Source organism: Lepidochelys kempii, chromosome 5 (assembly GCF_965140285.1).
Source record: "Lepidochelys kempii isolate rLepKem1 chromosome 5, rLepKem1.hap1, whole genome shotgun sequence".
NCBI lineage: Eukaryota > Metazoa > Chordata > Testudines > Cheloniidae > Lepidochelys > Lepidochelys kempii.
The window spans coordinates 92,808,983-92,830,867 of NC_136384.1; the positions used below are offsets into that span (position 1 = coordinate 92,808,983).

The window sequence follows — 21,885 nt, forward strand, 5'->3', positions numbered from 1 at the left end:
TTTTGTTATTAATGGGTTCTGCTATTGTCAAGTTTGATTCCCCACTCTGGCACTTTGAGCGCAGAAGATGGCGGCTTGCAAGGATTCTAAAAAAATTAATACTGGCCTGGCCACTCCAGGCTGGTATTAAACTCCCAAGGTCACAGCTTCTCTCTGACCTTGGATGTAGATGCTGCCACCACCCAAGTGCAAAAAAACCACCGCCCTTTTGAGAACCCAGGAAGGAACACTTGGGAATTCCTTCCTGTGGAGTACCTTCAAGCCCTTTCACCCCGCTTCCTAGGAAGAGCTGAGGGGGAAAAAAAAAAAAAGGAAATCAGCTGTTGCCACCAAGTAATTAAACATATGCACAAACCTCTTAAGGACACAAAATCCAATCCTGTTCTTAAAAAAGGTAAATGAATTCTTATGGACGATGAATTTTCATACCTGGTCCAAACTTTACGCGGCATTCCAGCTGCCTCCGTCTCTTCAGCCCAGAGAGAACAACAGAGACAAAGGGAAAGCTTTTCTCCCATTTTAAAAAGTTCTAGCCTTCCCATTGGCTCTTTTGGTCAGGTGCCCACTCCCTTTTCTTTACTTGGGGGACTTTTTAACCCTTTACAGGTAAAGCAAGCAGCCACCAAGAGGGACTTTATAGCTGGCTGGCTGGCTTCATTGATCACAGCTATATACAAACCCTTTCGGCTAACTAGTTGACCCTGGCAAGGCAGCCCATGTTGTAAGATTTTCCACAGTTTGTGTTATGGGGTGGGAAGTCATGGCAAATTGATTCCCTTGATTCTAGACCTGAGGGTGCAAATCATCAAATCTATGTTAAATAATAAGGGAGGAGATTGGGCCCCAGACCCATTGACAGAATTTCCCCTTCCAGAGCATAACTGGGTTAGCAGAGACCAAGGGCAGAGACCAGGTTGTTGGGAGCCGTAAATCCACAAAAGCACAGAGCCTCAACAGGGGTGATCCACAGGGTTAACTGTGTGGGTCATATGTCTCCTTACACAAGGAGGAAGAGGAGGAATAAACCCAGCTTCCCTGATAGTATGATATGGGGGAATCTTCGTGAGGGGATTCCTGTGGATTTTTTCTTCCCTCAGCCCATTCCCTTATGCTTTACCATAGGAAAAGGATCTGGTCCAATCATACATAAGCGTACATAACAGTACAATTTACTTACATAGCACACTTTAAACAAGGCATCTTTTTGTTGTTACATTTATTTTCTCCGGCTGGCTTTCCATGTTTCCATTACACATCTTTGTGTTATTCTGTGGCTAGAAAACCCAGGAACAATAATTTAAATGAAGTGTGTCTCTGTGTGATGGGGTGGGGGGTTACATTTTGTAACAACTGAGAATATGTAACTCATACATGAATACTAGGTTTGTATGATTCAATTATAAAAATTTCTGTTTTTGTTTATACATTTATAGTGAAACAAGGAGCGGCATCTGACTCATTATGGTCATATTTCCTGTATTATAGACGTAGACTTTCATATGATTGTAACAAATCAGGTCTGTTTTTCAATTAGAAAAATATCTACATTTAAAAAGAAGATGGCCTCACTGATGGAGTTGATGTGCGTCAGAGACTACAAAGCTCCATGATAACAGATATTTTGCCAGCAGGTGTAATGTGGGTGCTCTCTTTTCATCACATCTCCATGTTTTCAGAGGTTAAAAGCCTGCTAATTAAAACAGAGAGGAGAATAGGCTAAAGAACTGAAGAGCGTTTTAAGTACATTTTCAATTTCCAGTCCTGAATCATAGATTCAATGCATTAAGATTCTGCATTGTGTTTTCTAGCAATGTCTCCATTTTGTTGGCTTTTATGTTTCTTTAATATAGTTCAGTTCTACAGGAATATCTAGTTTGTTTCTGTCCATTTATATACTACTCTGATATTTTAAATAAAATGTCCAGTTGATTCAGATTTTTAGTATTCTTTCTTCTGTGATCCAAGAGGATTACAGTGCCTTTGTCCTTGTTGCTGGCCTTTTAGTAATTATATGTAGCTTGCTACTGTTGTATAAATTATAGCAGTAATTTTGATGCAACTTCATAGCACTGGGTTCCCTCCACTGTCTGTTGTCGTCCTCCTGCTGTCCATTGACTCTGAGGAAGAGCTCAACACCTAGTAGCGTCAGACCCAAAGAGTACATGTTAGTTAGCTATGCCTCATCAATCAATTATATGGACGGAACATTCCCAACCCTTTAATTACTAACAGAGTTTGTTTTATCATATTAGTCTGTGCTATTTTAATATTGAATGAGGATGAAAGAAAACATTAGTTATTTATAAATAGGATTAAGTTGCCGTTCCAATATTTTATCCTACAGTGAAACCTGTTTTAAGTAACCATTCGAGACTTACAAAAAAACACATTTGCTTGATAGTAGTCTCCTAATATAGGTGACATGGAATTGTACTGTCTGTGGACTAGCTTTTGACACAATCTGCCCTGACTGAGTTAGAGGGGGCATGTAGTCTAGCAGTAGACCAGTGACAATCTTCCCAAGACTTTCGAAGTTACAGTTCATTCCCTGGTTTCCACTTTGTTCCAGAGGGAAGTATTCCATGCTGTCTGTTTACCAGGCATTGTCCTCCAAACGAGCTTAGCTGTACTTGCTGGTGCATAAGGGAAGAGACTGAGTCACCACTCCACTTTTTCCCTATTTGTGCCAGCCCACTCATTTAGTGTGAGTAGTGGGCCTGCAGAGGTTGATCTCTTCCTTTGCTGTGACCAGCTCCTTTACTCTTCTGCACAAATGCAAAGGACAGATGATGATCTTGCCTTCGTTTAGTGATATTTAGAGTGATCTCTTATGACAAGAAGTTGCCTATGAAGAGTGAGATCTTGCATAGAACAAATTGTCATCACAAGTCAAAATATACAAAGTAAATATCCTTAAATCAAACTCTTAAGTTTAATAAAGCAGTATTTTTTTTACATTGTCTATCTTTTGATAATTTTGGTTATTGATGGAAATATTTTTCATTGGTTTGTTAGTATAATGTGAAATCTTACCAACATTTACCAATTTAAAAAAAAAACAAAAAAAACCCAACCTATTCCTTTCAAACCTAAATGTATAGTATGCAAGATTTTAATCTTCTCATGCTTACATTTGGAAAATAATGAACAAGTAGATGTCATAAATTAACAAGTTGCTCAAAACTGCAGCAGAAATGCCTCTTTTTAGATCAATTAGTGGAATCTAATGGACGATTTTTTGTCTCCTAAGAGGAAAATATCCTTTTACTCAAGATTGTGAAGTTTAGTCTCTGGGGTGGAATCCTGGCTCCATTGAATTCAATGGCAAAACTGCCATTGATTTCTGTGGGCTAGGATTTTACCCCATGCTTCCACTAGTCATACACACGGGCACAATCTCAGTTACTAAATGCTACTGAGAGTAGAGATGCTAAGAGCACCCAAAACTTTTATTCTCCTGAGGTTTCAATCTATTTTTAGGGGGAGTTTTGGAAGGAAGAGTGAGTTCTTGATCTTCACCCAGGGATTAGTATATTTATACATCTCTAGAATGCATAACAGCTCTTCACCAGGAATGTGCCATTTAACAATCCTTTTTCAGCATTTTGTGCATATGTAGATCAAATGGCACCCATCTGTATCAGAAAGGATATCTGCAGCCCAATGTGGAGGAGGGCAGTGTTTGTGCAGCCAGCCTTCTCCAAGGGCTCGTCCAACGGAGGGCAGCATTAATTTGCAATTGGAATCTGATGATGGATGCTGCTAAGGGATTTATTATTTTTATAGCTGTAGCGCCTAGAGGCCACAGTTAGGACTTGGGGACCAGATATGCTATGCAGTTACAAACACATGCAATGAAAAATGGCATGTGCCCTGAAGATCTTGCAGTGTAAGACCCCATCCTGCACTGAAAACCATGTGGATGCAGGGAGGTTTTGGGCCCAAATATTAGAGGAGACACAGCAGGCATATAGAGCAAACTGACTGGGGGAGCACAAGATAAAAGTGAGACAATTATGACTAGTGTAATACAGAGCAGGCTCCATCTGTGTGTATCCCAAGTACCCTCGTACTCTCTCTCCCCCCCACCCCCCCTGGCCCTTCCTTGGTCATTGCAGCCCACTTTTCAGGTTACAGTGGCCAGCTGCAGGTCCCCTGGCAGAGCAGGGTTCAGGGCATCTTTCAGAAAATGAGTGAATCATGAGTAAAATTTTAAACTCATAAATGACTGCACTTTACAATTTGAAATGTTCATGTTGGTGGATGCTCTCAGAAGTCTCTCTATGCTTTTTTTTTATTATTATTATTTTTTTAAAGACCTACAACTATGTTGTTTAAACTGGGAGTATGGAGTAGTATCCTTTGCTAATACTGAGAGCTATAATCAGAAGTTTGGCTTCAAGGAGGTTAGAACTCTGTCAACTTCCCTGACAGAGCTTTTAAGCTCCATCAGCTTTATCGGTATGGATGTTTCTTCCTTTTATTTTTCTAAACCAGGGAAAATAAAATATAAATCTGAATGTATGTTTTTATATTTCTTTATGCAATATATACTTATATTTTTCTAGCAGTGAGACCACATTTTTCTGAGAGTTTATTTATAGGTCTCTGTGTGGAGAACAAAGAGGTGTTTTTCAAGAGCCTGCGCAGAACTTGAAGTTAATCTCTTTTTTTACTCTTGGGTTTAAGGGTCTGCTTGTTGGCCAGCTTCTGCCATATCAGCTTGGAATCTGTGAAGCTCAGTTTCTGCAAGGATGTTACTCTGGAGGCAGTTAAAAAACTCTGCAAAAACTGTAAAAGGTAAGAGCTTCGGCTTTACACAGCTGAGGGGTTATTTATTTATTTCTTTATCCTGTCAGTGCTTGGCTGAAATACTAAGCTATTCTATCAGACATAGACTTTGATCCTGATAAATTAATGGGGAATCTACAGCCAACAGTAAGTTTTTTTTTATATATGTTTTCCATTCATAATAGGTGCTGTTAAGATATCTGTATTCAAATGTTTTACATGCCCTTTTAAATAGCTTTTAAAAACTGCAGAGGCTGATGCAACTCTCAGTGACTTTTCATACAGTACTTCAGGTGTCTATTTCCATTTACCGTGTTTTTAACACTAATAAGAGAAATGTAATCTGCAGAACATAAGCCTGTATTGTATTTTTTTAAATCAACATTGTTACATCTGAAAACACTCAGGCCTTGTCTACATTACGAAATTACTCCAATTTTACAGAAGTTGATTTTTGGGAACAGATTGTACAAAGTCGAGTGCGTGCCTCCACACTAAGCACGTTAATTTGGCGGTGTGCGTCCACAGTACCGTGGCAAGTGTCAACTTTCTGAGTGGTGCACTGTGGGTCACTATCCTGCAGTCCCCGCTGCCCACTGGAATTCTGGGCTGAGCTCCCAATGCCTGATGGGGCCAAAAATTTGTTGTGGGTGGTTATGGGTAAATGTCATCAGTCAACCTTCCCTCTGTGAAAGCAACGGCAGACAATCATTTTGCGCCCTTTTCCCTGGATTGCCTGAGCAGACGCCATAGCACGGCAAGCATGGAGCCTGTTCAGCTCACCGCAGCAGTTATGACTATTGTAAACACCTTGCGCATTATCGTGCAGTTTATGCAGAACCAGAACCTGAAAAACCAGGCGAGGAGACGACAGCAGCACTGTGATGAGAGTGATGAGGACATGAACACAGATTTCTCTAAAACTGTGGTCCCTGGCAATTTGGAGATCATGGTGTTAATGGGGCAGGCTCATGCCGTGGAGTGCCGATTCTGGGCCCGGGAAACAAGCACAGACTGGTGGGACCGCATAGTGTTGCAGGTTTGGGATGACTCCCAGTGGCTCCAAAACTTTCGCTTGCGTAAGGGCACTTCCATGGAACTTTGTGATGCTTTCTCCTGCCCTGAAGCACGAGAATACCAAGATGAGAGCAGCAATTGGCAATAGCCCTGTGGAAGCTTGCAATGCCAGACCACTACCGGTCAGTCGGTAATCAATTTGGAGTGGGCAAATCTACTGTGGGGGTTGCTGTGATGCAAGTAGCCAACGCAATCATTGAGCTGCTGCTATCAAAGGTAGTGATGCTGGGAAATGTGCAAGTCATAGTAGATGGCTTTGCTGCAGTGGGATTCCCTAACTGTGGTGGGGCTATGGACAGAACGCATATCCCGATCTTGGGACCGGACCACCAGGGCAGCCAGTACATAAACCGCAAGGGGTATTTTTCAGTGGTGCTACAAGCACTGGTGGATCACAAGGGACGTTTCATCAACATCAACGTGGGATGGCCGGGAAAGGTTCATGACGCTTGCGCCTTCAGAAACTCTGGTCTGTTTAAACGGCTGCAGGAGGGGATTTACTTTCCAGACCAGAAAATAACTGCTGGGGATGTTGAAATGCCTATAGTTATCCTTGGGGACCCAGCCTACCCCTTAATGCCCTGGCTCATGAAACTGTACACAGGCACCCTGGACAGTAGTAAGGAGCTGTTCAACTATAGGCTGAGCAAGTGCAGAATGGTGGTAGAGTGTGCATTTGGACATTTAAAGGGTCGCTGGCGCAGTTTACTGACTCGCTCAGACCTCAGCGAAACCAATATTCCCATTATTATTGCTACTTGCTGTGTGCTCCACAATCGCTGTGAGAGTAAGGGGAGGTGTTTATGTCAGGTTGGGAGGTTGAGGCAAATCGTCTGGCCACTGAATACGCGCAGCCAGACACTAGGGCAATTAGAAGAGCTCAGCAGGAAGCGCTGCACATCAGAGAAGCTTTGAAAACCAGTTTCATGACTGGCCAGGGTACTGTGTGACACTTCTGTTTGTTTCTCCTTGATGAAAACCCACCCCCTTGGTTGCCTCTAAATTCCCTGTAAGCCACCCGCCCTCCCCTCTTCAATCACAGCTTGCCTGCAAAGGAAATAAAGTCACTATCATTTAAAAACCATGTATTCTTTATTAATTGATTATAAAAATAGGGAGATAACTCACAAGGTAGCTTGGGTGGGGTATGGGAGGAGGTAGGAGGGAAGGAAAAGGCCACTTCAAAACTTGTTGAATGACAGGCTTCTGTTGCTTAGGCTGTCCACTGGGGTGGAGTGGTTGGATTCCCGGAGCCTCCCCCCACTGCGTTCTTGGGTGTCTGGGTGAGGAGGCGGCAGTCTGTGATCCTGCTGCCATTCCTGAACTTCCACCAGACGCCGGAGCATGTCCGTTTGATCCCGCAGTAGCCCTAACATTGCATCCTGCCTCCTCTGATCTTCCTGCCGCCACCTCTCATCTTGATTGTCCCTCCTGTCCTCATGTTGGTTGTCCGCTTTCCTGTACTGTGCTACTGTGTCCCTCCACACATTCTGCTGAGCTCTGTCAGTGCTGGACGACTGCATGAGCTCAGAGAACATTTCACCGCGCATGCGTTTTTTTTTTTGCCGCCTTATCTGAGATAGCCTTTGGGACGGAGGAGGGAGGCTTGAAACATTTGCAGCTGCAGGAGGAGAAAAAAGTGAGTGAAGTATTTAAAAAGATACATTTTACAGAACAATGGCTATACTCTTTCACGGTGAACAACACTATTCACGTTACATAGCACATGTGATTTTGGTACAAGGTCGCATTTTGCATCTTATATTGAGTGCCTGCAGCTTTGGTGTTAGAGAGCACACACGCAGTGCTGGGCAACAGAATTCAGCTTGCAGGCAGCCATGGTAAGCCATAGTCTTTCGGCTTCTGCGACCTTCATAACAGCAGCGCCCTCCTTTCCCATACCAAGCAAAGCCCATTGAGTTGGCCATTTAGTGCTACGGTTTTCGTGTTAACGTGCAGCAGCAGAAACCAAATTAACCCCCCCATCCAATTCTCTGGGATGATCGCTTTACCCCTTCCCCCACCGTGTTGCTGGTATCAGGGAGGATCACTGCTAGCCAAACGCAAACAGCTCAGCGCCAATGCCCCCCCCCACTGCTTGGTTAACTGTGGGGAGGATTTATTTTCAGCCACAGGCAAACAGCCCAGTAGGAACGGCCACCTCTGAATGTCCCCTTAATTAAATTCCCGTATTTCAACCAGGTTACCATGAACGATATCACTCTCCTGAGGATAACACAGAGAGATAAAGAACGGATGTTGCTTGAATGCCAGAAAATACCAGGACCATACGCTGCCAGGCTTTGTCATGCAATGATACCAGATTACTTGCTACTAGCATGGTGTGGTAAAGTGTTCTACCATGGAAGACAGAATAAGGCTGCTCTCCCCAGAAACCTTCTACAAAGGCTTTTAGAGTACCTCCAGGAGAGCTTCATGGAGATGTTCCTGGAGGATTTCTGCTCCATCCCCAGACACGTTAACAGACTTTTCCAGTAGCTGTACTGGCCACGAATGCATCCCAAATCCTCAGGGCAAATTAATCATTAAAAAAGGCTTGCTTTTAAAACATGTATTATATTTTAAAACACGTATTATATTTTAAAAGGTACACTCACCAGAGGTCCCTTCTCCGGCTTGGTTGGGTTGGGAGGGTATTCCAGTCAGGGTGATAAAAAGATCCTGGTTGTCAGAAAGAAGTGTGTGCTGTGTTCTCCTCAAGCTCGTCCTCCTCCTCCTCATCTTCCCCATCCGCAAAATCCTCAGGAATGGCGGAGAGTACCCCATCATCGGAGTCCACAGACAGGGGTGGGGTAGTGGTGGCGGCCCCTCCCCAGAATTGCATGCAGCTCAGCGTAGAAGCGGCATGTCTGGGGCTCTGTCCTGGAGCGTCCGTTTGATTCTTTGGTTTTCTGGTACACTTGTCTGAGCTCCTTATGTTTCACGCGGCACTGTGTTGCGTCCCTGCTGTAGCCTCTGTCTATCATGGCCTTGGAAATTTTTTGAAATGTTTTGGCATATCGTCTTTTGGAATGTAGTTCTGATAGCACGGATTCGTCTCCCCATATAGCGATCAGATCCAGTACCTCCCGTTCGGTCCATGCTGCAGCTCTTTTTCGATTCTGGGACTGCATGGTCACATGTGCTGATGAGCTCGCCTGGCCAAACAGGAAATGAGATTCAGAAGTTCCCGGGTCTTTTCCTGTACACCTGACCAGTGCATCCAAGTTCAGAGTGCTGTCCAGAGCGGTCACAATGGTGCACTTTTACCTTTTAAATAGCTCCCGGAGGCCAATACTGTTGAATTGTATCCACACTAACCCTAATTCAAAACGGTGATGTCGATTTCAGTGCTAATCCCCTCGTCGGGGAGGAGTACAGAAATCGATTTTAAGAGCCCTTTATGTTGGAAAAAATGGCTTCGTTGTGTGGACGGGTGCAGGGTTAATTTGATTTAACGCTGCTAAATTCAATATAAACTCATAGTGTAGACCAGGCCTCAGAATAGGTGCAAGTGACCCAGCTTTCTCACTATAGATATGAGCTGATATAATTAACCATGGAAATACAGAACAAAGTGATACTAATCTTTACATCGCTGGTGAAAGAAAGAAAGCAAGCTCTGATGTTGTGTTTATAGTGTATAATGAAAGTGTCACACCTGGAGAGGTGAAACTGAGGTGATAGTCACTTCAGAATTTTAGTATATCTTTAAAGTGGGGCTGCAGTTTTAAGTGACTTCTGTCTTAAAAACCTGTACCTTTCCTGAGTTACTAACCATGATCAAAACATGATCCTGATCCTGCAGTGAGTTATACGCAGGTAGGCACTTGTGCCTGCAAGGATCTCAGGCTCCACATGGCCCCTGAACTGTGCCAAATCCTGGGAGTGAGGAATGCTGGCCAAACAACACCCCTCTCTCCCAGCTGGCCAATGGGTGCCAGAAAGTCCCAGGGAGAGGAGTTACCTATTGTCCCTTGGCAAATGCCTCCCTCCCTTGCTATTAGGACTGTCCCCTTTTCAGCGCCTGCCCCATCAATGTCCCCCACCTGTTGATGTGGGTGGGTGGCACTTTGATTGCAAAATCTTTGATGTAAGAGGTAGGAAAAGGGACACAGGTTGATCTTTAGATGCTGTGGTGAGTTTTCGGAGCTGGCGTTTACAAAACCTGGACTTGAAAACTCCGTTGCTTTGCTGTGGAAGCCATAGAGAACAGAATAAATGTGTCTCCAAGTCTCATTTACCGTCACTTTTCTTATTATAGCCAAAGTTTAAAAGAAAAGGTTTATTAAAAACAAAAACCAAACTCAGCTCTGTGATTGCTTCATAGTGTATTGTTTAATTAACAAATGTAGCTGCTTTTGTTTTTGGATTGTCTGCAAAGAACTTTCATTGTTCTTAAATTTATTATTATTCAGAATTATTTGCTATGTTGTCACTGCAAATAATAATTGGTTTGTAGTGTGTATATAAACGAGACCATTGTGAGTTTTTGAAATTTGAGCTGTCTTAGTTTTGATTGGACATATATAATCATATAACCTGTTATGATTCAGTTCTGTGACTGAGTAATTATGATGGCCAGTCTATACTACAAAAATAACTGGACAAGCAGAGCTGGCTATAACTTGTTAAATTTCATGTAGTTAGAATACAACAGAGGTTACAATATGGACATGTCCAAAAGCCTTAGCACAGTTTCACAACCCCGTTAAAACACTGGGTTAGGCTCTGCTCCTGTCTGTGTTAAAATTCTAACTGTATAGTAACCAAGTCAGTGGAGAACTGTTATATATGGGTCTTGAAACTCAGGGTATGTCTACACTACGGAATAAGGTCGAATTTATAGAAGCCGGTTTTTTAGAAATCGGTTTTATATATTCGAGTGTGTGTGTCCCCACAGAAAATGCTCTAAGTGCATTAAGTGCATTAACTCGGTGGAGCGCTTCCACAGTACCGAGGCTAGAGTCGACTTCCGGAGCGTTGCACTGTGGGTAGCTATCCCACAGTTCCCGCAGTCTCCGCTGCCCATTGGAATTCTGGGTTGAGATCCCAATGCCTGATGGGGCTAAAACATTGTCGCGGGTGGTTCTGGGTACATATCGTCAGGCCCCCGTTCCCTCCCTCCCTCCCTCCGTGAAAGCAAGGGCAGACAATCGTTTCGCGCCTTTTTTCCTGAGTTACCTGTGCAGACGCCATACCACGGCAAGCATGGAGCCCGCTCAGGTAACCCTATGTCTCCTGGGTGCTGGCAGACGCGGTACGGCTTTGCTGCACAGTAGCAGCAACCCATTGCCTTCTGGCAGCAGACGGTGCAATACGATTGGTAGTCGTCATCGTCATGTCCGAGGTGCTCCTGGCCACGTCGGCTGGGAGCGCCTGGGCAGACATGGGCGCAAGGACTAAATTTGGAGTGACTTGACCAGGTCATTCTCTTTAGTTCTGCAGTCAGTCCTATTGAACCGTCTTATGGTGAGCGGGCAGGCGATACGGACTGCTAGCAGTCGTACTGTACCATCTTCTGCCAGGCAGGCAAGAGATGAGGATTGCTAGTAGTCGTATTGTACCATCTTATGCCAGGCAGGCAAGAGATGAGGATGGCTAGCAGTCGTACTGTACCATCTTCTGCCGAGCAGCCATGAGATGTGGATGGCATGCAGTCCTTCTGCACCGTCTGCTGCCAGCCAAAGATGTAAAAGATAGATGGAGTGGGTCAAAACAAGAAATAGACCAGATTTGTTTTGTACTCATTTGCCTCCTCCCCTGTCTAGGGGACTCATTCCTCTAGGTCACACTGCAGTCACTCACAGAGAAGGTGCAGTGAGGTAAATCTAGCCATGTATCAATCAGAGGCCAGGCTAACCTCCTTGTTCCAATAAGAACGATAACTTAGGTGCACCATTTCTTATTGGAACCCTCCGTGAAGTCCTGCCTGAAATACTCCTTGATGTAAAGACACCCCCTTTGTTGATTTTAGCTCCCTGAAGCCAACCCTGTAAGCCGTGTCGTCAGTCGCCCCTCCCTCTGTCAGAGCAACGGCAGACAATCGTTCCGCGCCTTTTTTCTGTGCGGACGCCATACCAAGGCAAGCATGGAGGCCGCTCAGCTCACTTTGGCAATTAGGAGCACATTAAACACCACACGCATTATCCAGCAGTATATGCAGCACCAGAACCTGGCAAAGCGATACCGGGCGAGGAGGCGACGTCAGCGCGGTCACGTGAGTGATCAGGACATGGACACAGATTTCTCTGAAAGCATGGGCCCTGCCAATGCATGCATCATGGTGCTAATGGGGCAGGTTCATGCTGTGGAACGCCGATTCTGGGCTCGGGAAACAAGCACAGACTGGTGGGACCGCATAGTGTTGCAGGTCTGGGACGATTCCCAGTGGCTGCGAAACTTTCGCATGCGTAAGGGCACTTTCATGGAACTTTGTGACTTGCTTTCCCCTGCCCTGAGGCACATGAATACCAAGATGAGAGCAGCCCTCACAGTTGAGAAGCGAGTGGCGATAGCCCTGTGGAAGCTTGCAACGCCAGACAGCTACCGGTCAGTTGGGAATCAATTTGGAGTGGGCAAATCTACTGTGGGGGCTGCTGTGATGCAAGTAGCCCACGCAATCAAAGATCTGCTGATATCAAGGGTAGTGACCCTGGGAAATGTGCAGGTCATAGTGGATGGCTTTGCTGCAATGGGTTTCCCTAACTGTGGTGGGGCTATAGACGGAACCCATATCCCTATCTTGGCACCGGAGAACCAAGCTGCCGAGTACATAAACCGCAAGGGGTACTTTTCGATAGTGCTGCAAGCTCTGGTGGATCACAAGGGACGTTTCACCAACATCAACGTGGGATGGCCAGGAAAGGTGCATGATGCTCGCATCTTCAGGAACTCTGGTCTGTTTCAAAAGCTGCAGGAAGGGACTTTCTTCCCAGACCAGAAAATAACTGTTGGGGATGTTGAAATGCCAATATGTATCCTTGGGGACCCAGCCTACCCCTTAATGCCATGGCTCATGAAGCCGTACACAGGCAGCCTGGACAGTAGTCAGGAGCTGTTCAACTACAGGCTGAGCAAGTGCAGAATGGTGGTAGAATGTGCATTTGGACGTTTAAAGGCGCGCTGGCGCAGTTTACTGACTCGCTTAGACCTCAGCGAAACCAATATTCCCACTGTTATTACTGCTTGCTGTGTGCTCCACAATATCTGTGAGAGTAAGGGGGAGACGTTTATGGCGGGGTGGGAGGTTGAGGCAAATCGCGTGGCTGCTGGTTACGCGCAGCCAGACACCAGGGCGGTTAGAAGAGCACAGGAGGGCGCGGTACGCATCAGAGAAGCTTTGAAAACCAGTTTCATGACTGGCCAGGCTACGGTGTGAAAGTTCTGTTTGTTTCTCCTTGATGAAACCCCCCGCCCCTTGGTTCACTGTACTTGCCTGTAAGCTAACCACCCGCCCCTCCTCCCTTCAATCACTGCTTGCAGAGGCAATAAAGTCATTGTTGCTTCACATTCATGCATTCTTTATTCATTCATCACACAAATAGGGGGATGACTACCAAGGTAGCCCAGGAGGGGTGGTGGAGGAGGGAAGGAAAATGCCACACAGCACTTTAAGCACAGCACTTTAAAAGTTTACAACTTTAAAATTTATTGAATGACAGCCTTCTTTTTTTGGGGCAATCCTCTGTGGTGGAGTGGCTGGTTGGCCGGAGGCCCCCCCACCGCGTTCTTGGGCGTCTGGGTGTGGAGGCTATGGAACTTGGGGAGGAGGGCGGTTGGTTACAGAGGGGCTGCAGTGGCAATCTGTGCTCCAGCTGCCTTTGCTGCAGCTCAACCATACACTGGAGCATACTGGTTTGGTCCTGCAGCAGCCTCAGCATTGAATCCTGCCTCCTCTCATCACGCTGCCGCCACATTTGAGCTTCAGCCCTGTCTTCAGCCCGCCACTTACTCTCTTCAGCCTGCCACTTACTCTCTTCAGCCCGCCACCTCTCCTCCCGGTCATTTTGTGCTTTCCTGCACTCTGACATTATTTGCCTCCACGCATTCGTCTGTGCTCTGTCAGTGTGGGAGGACAGCATGAGCTCGGAGAACATTTCATCGCGAGTGCGTTTTTTTTTCTTTCTAAGCTTCACTAGCCTCTGGGAAGGAGAAGATCCTGTGATCATTGAAACACATGCAGCTGGTGGAGAAAAAAAAAGGGACAGCGGTATTTAAAAAGACACATTTTATAAAACAGTCGCTACACTCTTTCAGGGTAAACCTTGCTGTTAACATTACATACATAGCACATGTGCTTTCGTTACAAGGTCGCATTTTGCCTCCTCCCACCGCGTGACTACCCCCTCAACCTTCCCCCCTCCCTGTGGCTAACAGCGGGGAACATTTCTGTTTAGCCACAGGCAAACAGCCCAGCAGGAATGGGCTCCTCTGAGTGTCCCCTGAAGAAAAGCACTCTATTTCAACCAGGTGACCATGAATTATATCTCACTCTCCTGAGGATAACACAGAGAGATAAAGAACGGATGTTGTTTGAATGCCAGCAAACATACACTGCAATGCTTTGTTCTACAATGATTCCCAAGTATGTGTTACTGGCCTGGAGTGGTAAAGTGTCCTACCATGAAGGACGCAATAAGGCTGCCCTCCCCAGAAACCTTTTGCAAAGGCTTTAGGACTACATCTAGGAGAACCGCAAATGCCAGGGCAAAGTAATCCTTTCACATGCTTGCTTTTAAACCATATATAGTATTTTAAAAGGTACACTCACCAGAGGTCCCTTCTCCGCCTGCTGGGTCCAGGAGGCAGCCTTGGGTGGGTTCGGGGGGTACTGGCTCCAGGTCTAGGGTGAGAAACAGTTCCTGGCTGTCGGGAAAACCGGTTTCTCCGCTTGCTTGCTGTGAGCTATCTACAAACTCCTCCTCCTCATCATCTTCTTCGTCCCCAAAACCTGCTTCCGTATTGCCTCCATCTCCATTGAAGGAGTCAAACAACACGGCTGGGGTAGTGGTGGCTGAACCCCCTAAAATGGCATGCAGCTCATCATAGAAGCGGCATGTTTGGGGCTCTGACCCAGAGCGGCTGTTCGCCTCTCTGGTTTTCTCGTAGGCTTTCCTCAGCTCCTTCAGTTTCATGCGGCACTGCTTCGGGTCCCTGTTATGGCCTCTGTCCTTCATGCCCTGGGAGATTTTGACAAAGGTTTTGGCATTTCGAAAACTGGAACGGAGTTCTGATAGCACGGATTCCTCTCCCCAAACAGCGATCAGATCCCGTACCTCCCGTTCGGTCCATGCTGGAGCTCTTTTGCGATTCTGGGACTCCATCATGGTCACCTGTGCTGATGAGCTTTGCATGGTCACCTGCAGCTTGCCACGCTGGCCAAACAGGAAATGAGATTCAAAAGTTCACGGTTCTTTTCCTGTCTACCTGGCCAGTGCATCTGAGTTGAGAGTGCTGTCCAGAGCGGTCATAATGGAGCACTCTGGGATAGCTCCCGGAGGCCAATACCATCGAATTGTGTCCACAGTACCGCAAATTCGAGCCGGCAACGTCGATTTAAGCGCTAATCCACTTGTCAGGGGTGGAGTAAGGAAATCGATTTTAAGAGCCCTTTAAGTCGAAATAAAGGGCTTCATTGTGTGGACGGGTGCAGGTTTACATCGATTTAACGCTGCTAAATTCGACCTAAAGTCCTAGTGTAGACCAGGGCTCAGTTGTTTTTGTAGAATAGGATCATATTTCCATTCCAACTACTCCTGTGTACAGAGTCTAAATTTGCTTTCTGTGTAAATTGTTCAGTATTCACTTAAAATTCACTGTTTAAGCAAACATGAGTATCAGTATCATCTTTGCCAGAATATTTGTGGTAACAGGGTGTGTGCAAAGTCTAAGCAAATATATGTAAATATTTGAACTAATATTTGTTGAAAATAGTTAAGTGTTCTCCAGTTCTAGAACATTATGCTTAACACCTATATCTGCCAGGTTAATGTATAAACTTTAGAGGGAATATTCACTTCATTCATGGAATGGCGGGGGGGGTGGGGAGGGCACAAGAACACCAGCTTTATTTCATAGTTATTATTGGCGGGGAGTACAGGAAGAACCTAGTAGTAAGAAATTCACTGCATTTTGAGATAAAACCTGTCTGTTAAAAAGAAATGGCACCCCCAACAGAGTTCACATTTTTATTTTTTCTATCCAATCCTTTATCAATGACATGCATTCTTTATTCTACCATTTATAAAACATTTATAGTGTAAAAATATAAAAGGCCTTTATGGGCCTTGATGGGAAAGGAGGATCTCTTAAAATGGTAGAAATACTGAAAGATTTTTCCAGCTCATTTGTTAAAGAACTATGTGAGCATCTCACGCCTTAATTTACATGCCATGAGTATGTGGTTCTATATTACATTCCAGAAGAATTAGTGTAGTTTTACAGCTTTGGAAATCTTATTTGGTTTGTCTTACTTTGCTGTTCTGAGTCTTGTAACCTTTTAATCTTCTTTGGTGTAAAAGAACAGATGAAACTCCTTTAACACTTCCTCATTGAGAAGATTCTTGAGAGATACCATAATCACATTCCTGTTCTTTCCTTTTCTCCCCATATTGTACCAACACTGTTTCCTTGTAAACACAAGGAAATAATTATTTGCTGTTTTGAAGGGAACTTTTTCTGTCCTGAATTGGGAGTGCCAAAGAATTGTTTAGGCCTAGAGTACTCAAGTTGCAGGTATTCTACATTTTGCAGCATTTAGATGTAACCAGGCATATGGACACAGTAGAAATTGTTAGGGTACATTTTAATATAGAACAAAAGTACGGCCCTGTTGAGAAGGAACTGTCCTTTTTTCAGTATAGTATATGTTCAGTGTAAAAATCTCAGCAAGAATTTTACCTAGATCCTCATTCTGCTCTTATTTTAAGGTACAGTAAGTTTCAAATGCTGTATACGGAAGCAGTTTCAAATGCAGTTCTTAATCATTCTGATTAAATTACATAGGTATGTTAGTCCAGTACAACACAGTACAGCTGGTTTTCGTTCCAGTGTGGTTTTGAGGTCATGAGGAAGAAGTGTTTGCTAGTAACAGAGAAGGAAGTGCACTAAAGGACAAACTTAAGTTATTTTCCCTGGTATTTTATGCAGTCATTCTGTTTGTAGTTCTTTTGCTGAGTTTGGTAGCAGTTTGGTTTGGTTGCAGAAAGAATGTGTGTACAACATGGAGGAGATTCATGCTTCAGATTGGAGAGGAGAATTTTGGTTTAATTTAGGTTTCATTTTTGCCTGTGGAGGAGGAAATAGTAGGTGGTAAGTCAATAGGCAATGTCCTCCTATTTTCAGTTTTCTCTCCACAGATCAGAACTCTCTTGAGAGGCAATCCAATGACCTCCACAGTATGGTCCATAAGAGGTCTTGGCAGGATGAATCCTAGATGTGTGTTTTCCAGAAGCTAGCCAGGCCAGATGACAGTGGAAAGACAAAGGATCTCTTCGCAAAAGCATATATTTCCTGCAGATCTTTCTGAATTCTGCAAGTTTGAGGGTGAAAGCTACAGATATACCCAAATAAAAAAAAAACCACAGTAAGAGGGCCGAAAAAGTGCCAGCATGGCTAAACAACAAGATAAAAAGTAGTTAGAGGCATACACTTTAAAAAGTGGAAGTTAAATCATATTGAGGAAAATAGAAAGGAGCGTAAACTCTGGCAAGTGAAGTCTAAAAATATATTTAGAAAGGCCAGAAAAGAATTTGAAGAACTGCTAGCCAAAGACTCAAAAATTAACAGCATTTTTTTTAAGTACATCAGAAGCAGGAAGCCTACTAAACAACCAGTGGGGCCACTGGATGATCAAGATGCTAAGGGAGCACTCAAGGAAGATAAGGCCATTGCGGAGAAACTAAATGAATTATTTGAATCGGTCTTCATGGCTGAGGATGTGAGGGGGATTCTCAAACCTGAGCCATTCTTTTTAGGTGACAAATCTGAGGATCTGTCCCAGATTGAGGTGTCATTAGAGGAGGTTTTGGAACAAAATGATAAATTAAACAGCAATAAGTCACCAGGACCAGATGGTATTCACCCAAGAGTTCTGCAATTTCACATTTGAATTCCTTCAGAACTTCTAACTCTGGAATGTAACCTATCATTTAAATCTGCTTCTGTACCAGATGATGACTGGGGGATAGCTAAGGTGACGCCAGTTGTTAAAAAAGCTCCAGAGGTGATCCCAGCAATTACAGGCCAGTAAGCCTGACTTCAGTACCGGGCAAATTGGTTTAAACTAAAGAACAGAATTATCAGATCTATAGATGAACACGATTTGTTGGGGAAGAGTCAATGGTTTTTGTAAAGGGAAATCATGCCTTACCAATCTACTAGAATTCCTTGAGGGGGTCAACAAACATATGGACAAGGGTGATCCAGTGGATATAGCGTACTTAGATTTTCAGAAAGGCTTTGACGAGGTCCCTCACAAAAGGCTCTTAAGCAAAGTGAGCTATTATGGGATAATAGGGAAGGTCCTCTCATGGATCGATAACTGGTAGGAAACAAAGTAGGTAAAAAATTCAGTTTTCAGAATGGAGAGAGGTAAACAGTGGTGTCGCCCAGGGGTCTGAACTGGGACCAGTGCTGTTCAATGTATACATAAATGATCTGGAAAAAGAGGTAAAGAGTGAGGTGGTAAAATCTGCAGATGATACAAAATTACTCAAGATAGTTAAGTCCAAAGCAGACTGTGAAGAGTTACAAAGGGATCTCACTAAACTGGGTGCCTGGTTAACAAAAGGGCAGATTAAATTCAATGTTGATAAATACAAAGTAATGCACATGGGAAAACATAATCCCAACTATACATATAAAATGATGGTCTAAATTAGCTGTTACAACTCAAGAAAGACATCTTGGAGTCATTATCCTTGTCAATATGCAGCGGCAGTCAAAAAAGCTAACAATGTTGGGAATCAATAGGAAAGGGAATGATGATAAGACAGAAAATATCATATTGCCTCTATATAAATCCATGGTACACCCACATATTGAATACTGCTTGTAGGTCTGGTTACTTCATCTCAAAAAGATATATTGGCACTGGAAAAGGTACAGAAAAGGGGCAACAAAAATGATTAAGGGCATGGAACAGCTTCCATATGAGGAGAGATTAATAAGACTAAGACTTTTCAGCTTGGAAAAGAGACGACTAAGGTGGGATATGCTAGCAGTCTATAAAAACATGACTGGTATGGAGAAAGTAAATAAGGAAGTGTTATTTACTCCTCATAATACAAGAACTAGGGGTCACCAAATGAAATTAATAGGCTGCAGGTTTAAACAAAATGAACGTAGTTAAAATAAATACTTTCCACAATGCACAGTCAACCTGTGGAACTCTTTGCCAGAGGATGTTGTGAAGACCAAGACTATAACAGTGTTCAAAAAGAGCAAGATAAGTTCATGGAGGGTAGGTCCATCAATAGCTATTAGCTATTAGCCAGGATAAGCAGGAATGCAAAACCATTCTCTGAAGTGTCCCTAGCCTCTGTTTGGCAGAAGCTGGGAGGGGTGACAGGGGATGGATCACTTGATGATTACCTCTTCTGTTCATTCCTTCTGAAGCATCCAGCATTGGCCACTGTCGGAAGACAGGATACTGAGCTAGATGGACCATTTGTCTGACCCAGTATGGCCATTCTTATGTTCTTCAATGGGGTAAAAGGGCACACACTCATTACTGATGGAAAAATTCAAAGGAAATGCCCCATGTGGAAGCTTGGAATTTCCAAGCCCCTTCACAGGGTATTCCTTTTAATTGAGAATTGTTGTCATTCTGCGACAAATTCTTCTCTCAGACCATTGTAAATTCAGAAAAGTGAGAATATAATTTGTATCCTTTATATCTAAAAAGCATTTAATAAAATATCTCTCAGTACTTTCCTGTTCTTTTTTTTTTTAATTCTCTCTAAATTTTGGAGCCAAGTATCAGAGGGGTAGCCGTATTAGTCTGTATCCACAAAAACAACAAGGAGGCCGGTGGCACCTTAAAGGGTATGTCTTCACTACCCACCGGATCAGCGGGCAGCAATCAGTCCAGCGGGGATCGATTTATCGCGTCTAGTCTTGACCATGGAAGTCTTTAAGCCATGATTTGAGGACTTCAATAGCTGAGACATAGGTGAGAGGTTTATTGCAGGAGTGGATGGCCTGCATTGTGCAGGAGGTCAGACTAGATGATCATAATGGTCCCTTCTGACCTTAATATTTATGAATCTATGAACCTTTTTACTCTTGTTTAATGGAGCCCTGTGATATATATGGTACCCACTATTGTATGTTAATACACAAAACATTTGCTTTTTTCATATTCATAATTATAAAGCCGGACGGGATTGCTGTGATCATCTAGTCAGACCTCCTGTATAATACAGGCCATAGGACAGCCTGGAATTAATTCCTGTGGGAACTAGAGCATGTCTTTTAGAAAACATCCAATCTTGACTTTTGCCACTAACTCCTTACATTATTAAAAATGAAAAGAATTAAATCTAATTTACTTTTATCATTATAGGTCCCACTCTGCCCTCAGTTACCTAGGGAGATGCACTTGTGTAACTGAGAGCAGAATTGAGGCCTTGATGTTTACTTTTTGTATTTTATATAGCTTGACTGGTAATTTTATAAACCCAGGCTGGTCAATTTCATTTTCTGATTCTTGTACACTGCAAATTTGTGTTTGTTTAGGTTTCTAATACTGCACGGGAGAGGGAGAATTATTCTTTTTAAAACGTTTGGGGGGGAGGGATAGCTCAGTGGTTTGAGCATTGGCCTGCTAAACCCAGGGTTGTGAGTTCAATCCTTGAGGGGGCCATTTGGGATCTGGGGCAAAAATTGGGGATTGGTCCTGCTTTGGGCAGGGGGTTGGACTAGATGACCTCCTGAGGCCCCTTCCAACTCTGATATTCTATGATTCTATTGTTTAAAATATAAAAATGTTATGTTAAAATAAAATTCTGAAAATTTTATTGGGAGCCTTTTAATATAAGGGCTTGCAACCCTGCCCTCCCACCCAGTTTTTACATTAACAAAACGTAATGTAAATGTTGGGAATAAACTACTTGAGAGCATCTCCTTAATATATCCTTCTCCTGTCACCTCCTGGCATTCGAATATTTTTGGTTGAGTGGCGTGAGGAAGACTAGAAGAGCTCCCTAGTTAGGACCATGAACTTTTATTGGTCATTCCAGAGGCTCACAAACTCCTGATTGATCAGATAGTCGAGCGGCTTTAAAAGAGATCAGTACAGTGTCAGGGACTCATTCTGCTTTTGCTGCCAAGTATTCTTTTTCCATCTGTGTTTAATTCTGTTCCTAACGGTTTGCTTTCTCTCTTTCAGGTTGAAGTTGCTTCATCTCTATGGCTGCCGCTTCACTCCTGATCTGGAGTCCATTAAAGAAATCAATAAAACAGTGCAAGTGTATCACAACCTCTGTCCCCCACCTGCTAACATTTAGTTGAATGAGGAACTCTGCCTATTGCTATGGACACCTGGGCTTGTAAATATGACAGTGCTTCAGCAAAGAGATGCTATGTCAGTTAATCTTGTACATATTTTTACCTGTAATCTCAGCACAGGACTGGGAACCATGAACTCCTGAACTGTAAGCCTGACACTGACTCAGTTTCTAGTTTTGCACAAGTCACTTACCTTCCCCACAGGGGTGTTGTGAAGATAATGCATGTGATACATTTTTAAGATGAGAAATACAATCCACATGCTAAATATTACTAAATGTATTATCCTTGCTATTTGATTGGAAAGAATAAAAACGTGAGTCAAAATCAACAATGAAAAAAGGAGTACAGGGTATGTACTGCTGCTCAACTTTTAACTTCTTTGTTTTTGTGGAGTTGTGATGGCTATGTTATGTGTGCACAAACATTTTAATCGTTTCACAACACGATTTTTTGTGTATGTGTTACTGTTTCCTCTTGTACCTGCAATCTGCTTGGTGCTTT

At 43.7% G+C, this 21,885-nt stretch overlaps 1 protein-coding gene across 1 annotated transcript in view; it reads left to right on the forward strand.

Moving 5' to 3' along the window:
• Positions 1 to 21,707, forward strand: part of LOC140911634 (uncharacterized) — a 117,773-nt gene extending 96,066 nt beyond the window's left edge. The window contains exons 12-13 of the mRNA XM_073345075.2: positions 4,690 to 4,800; positions 21,263 to 21,707. Coding sequence (XP_073201176.2) covers positions 4,690 to 4,800; positions 21,263 to 21,380 — 229 coding nt within the window. The 3' untranslated portion in view covers positions 21,381 to 21,707. The remainder of the gene's footprint in view (positions 1 to 4,689; positions 4,801 to 21,262) is intronic.
• The last annotated feature ends 178 nt before the right edge of the window (positions 21,708 to 21,885 follow it).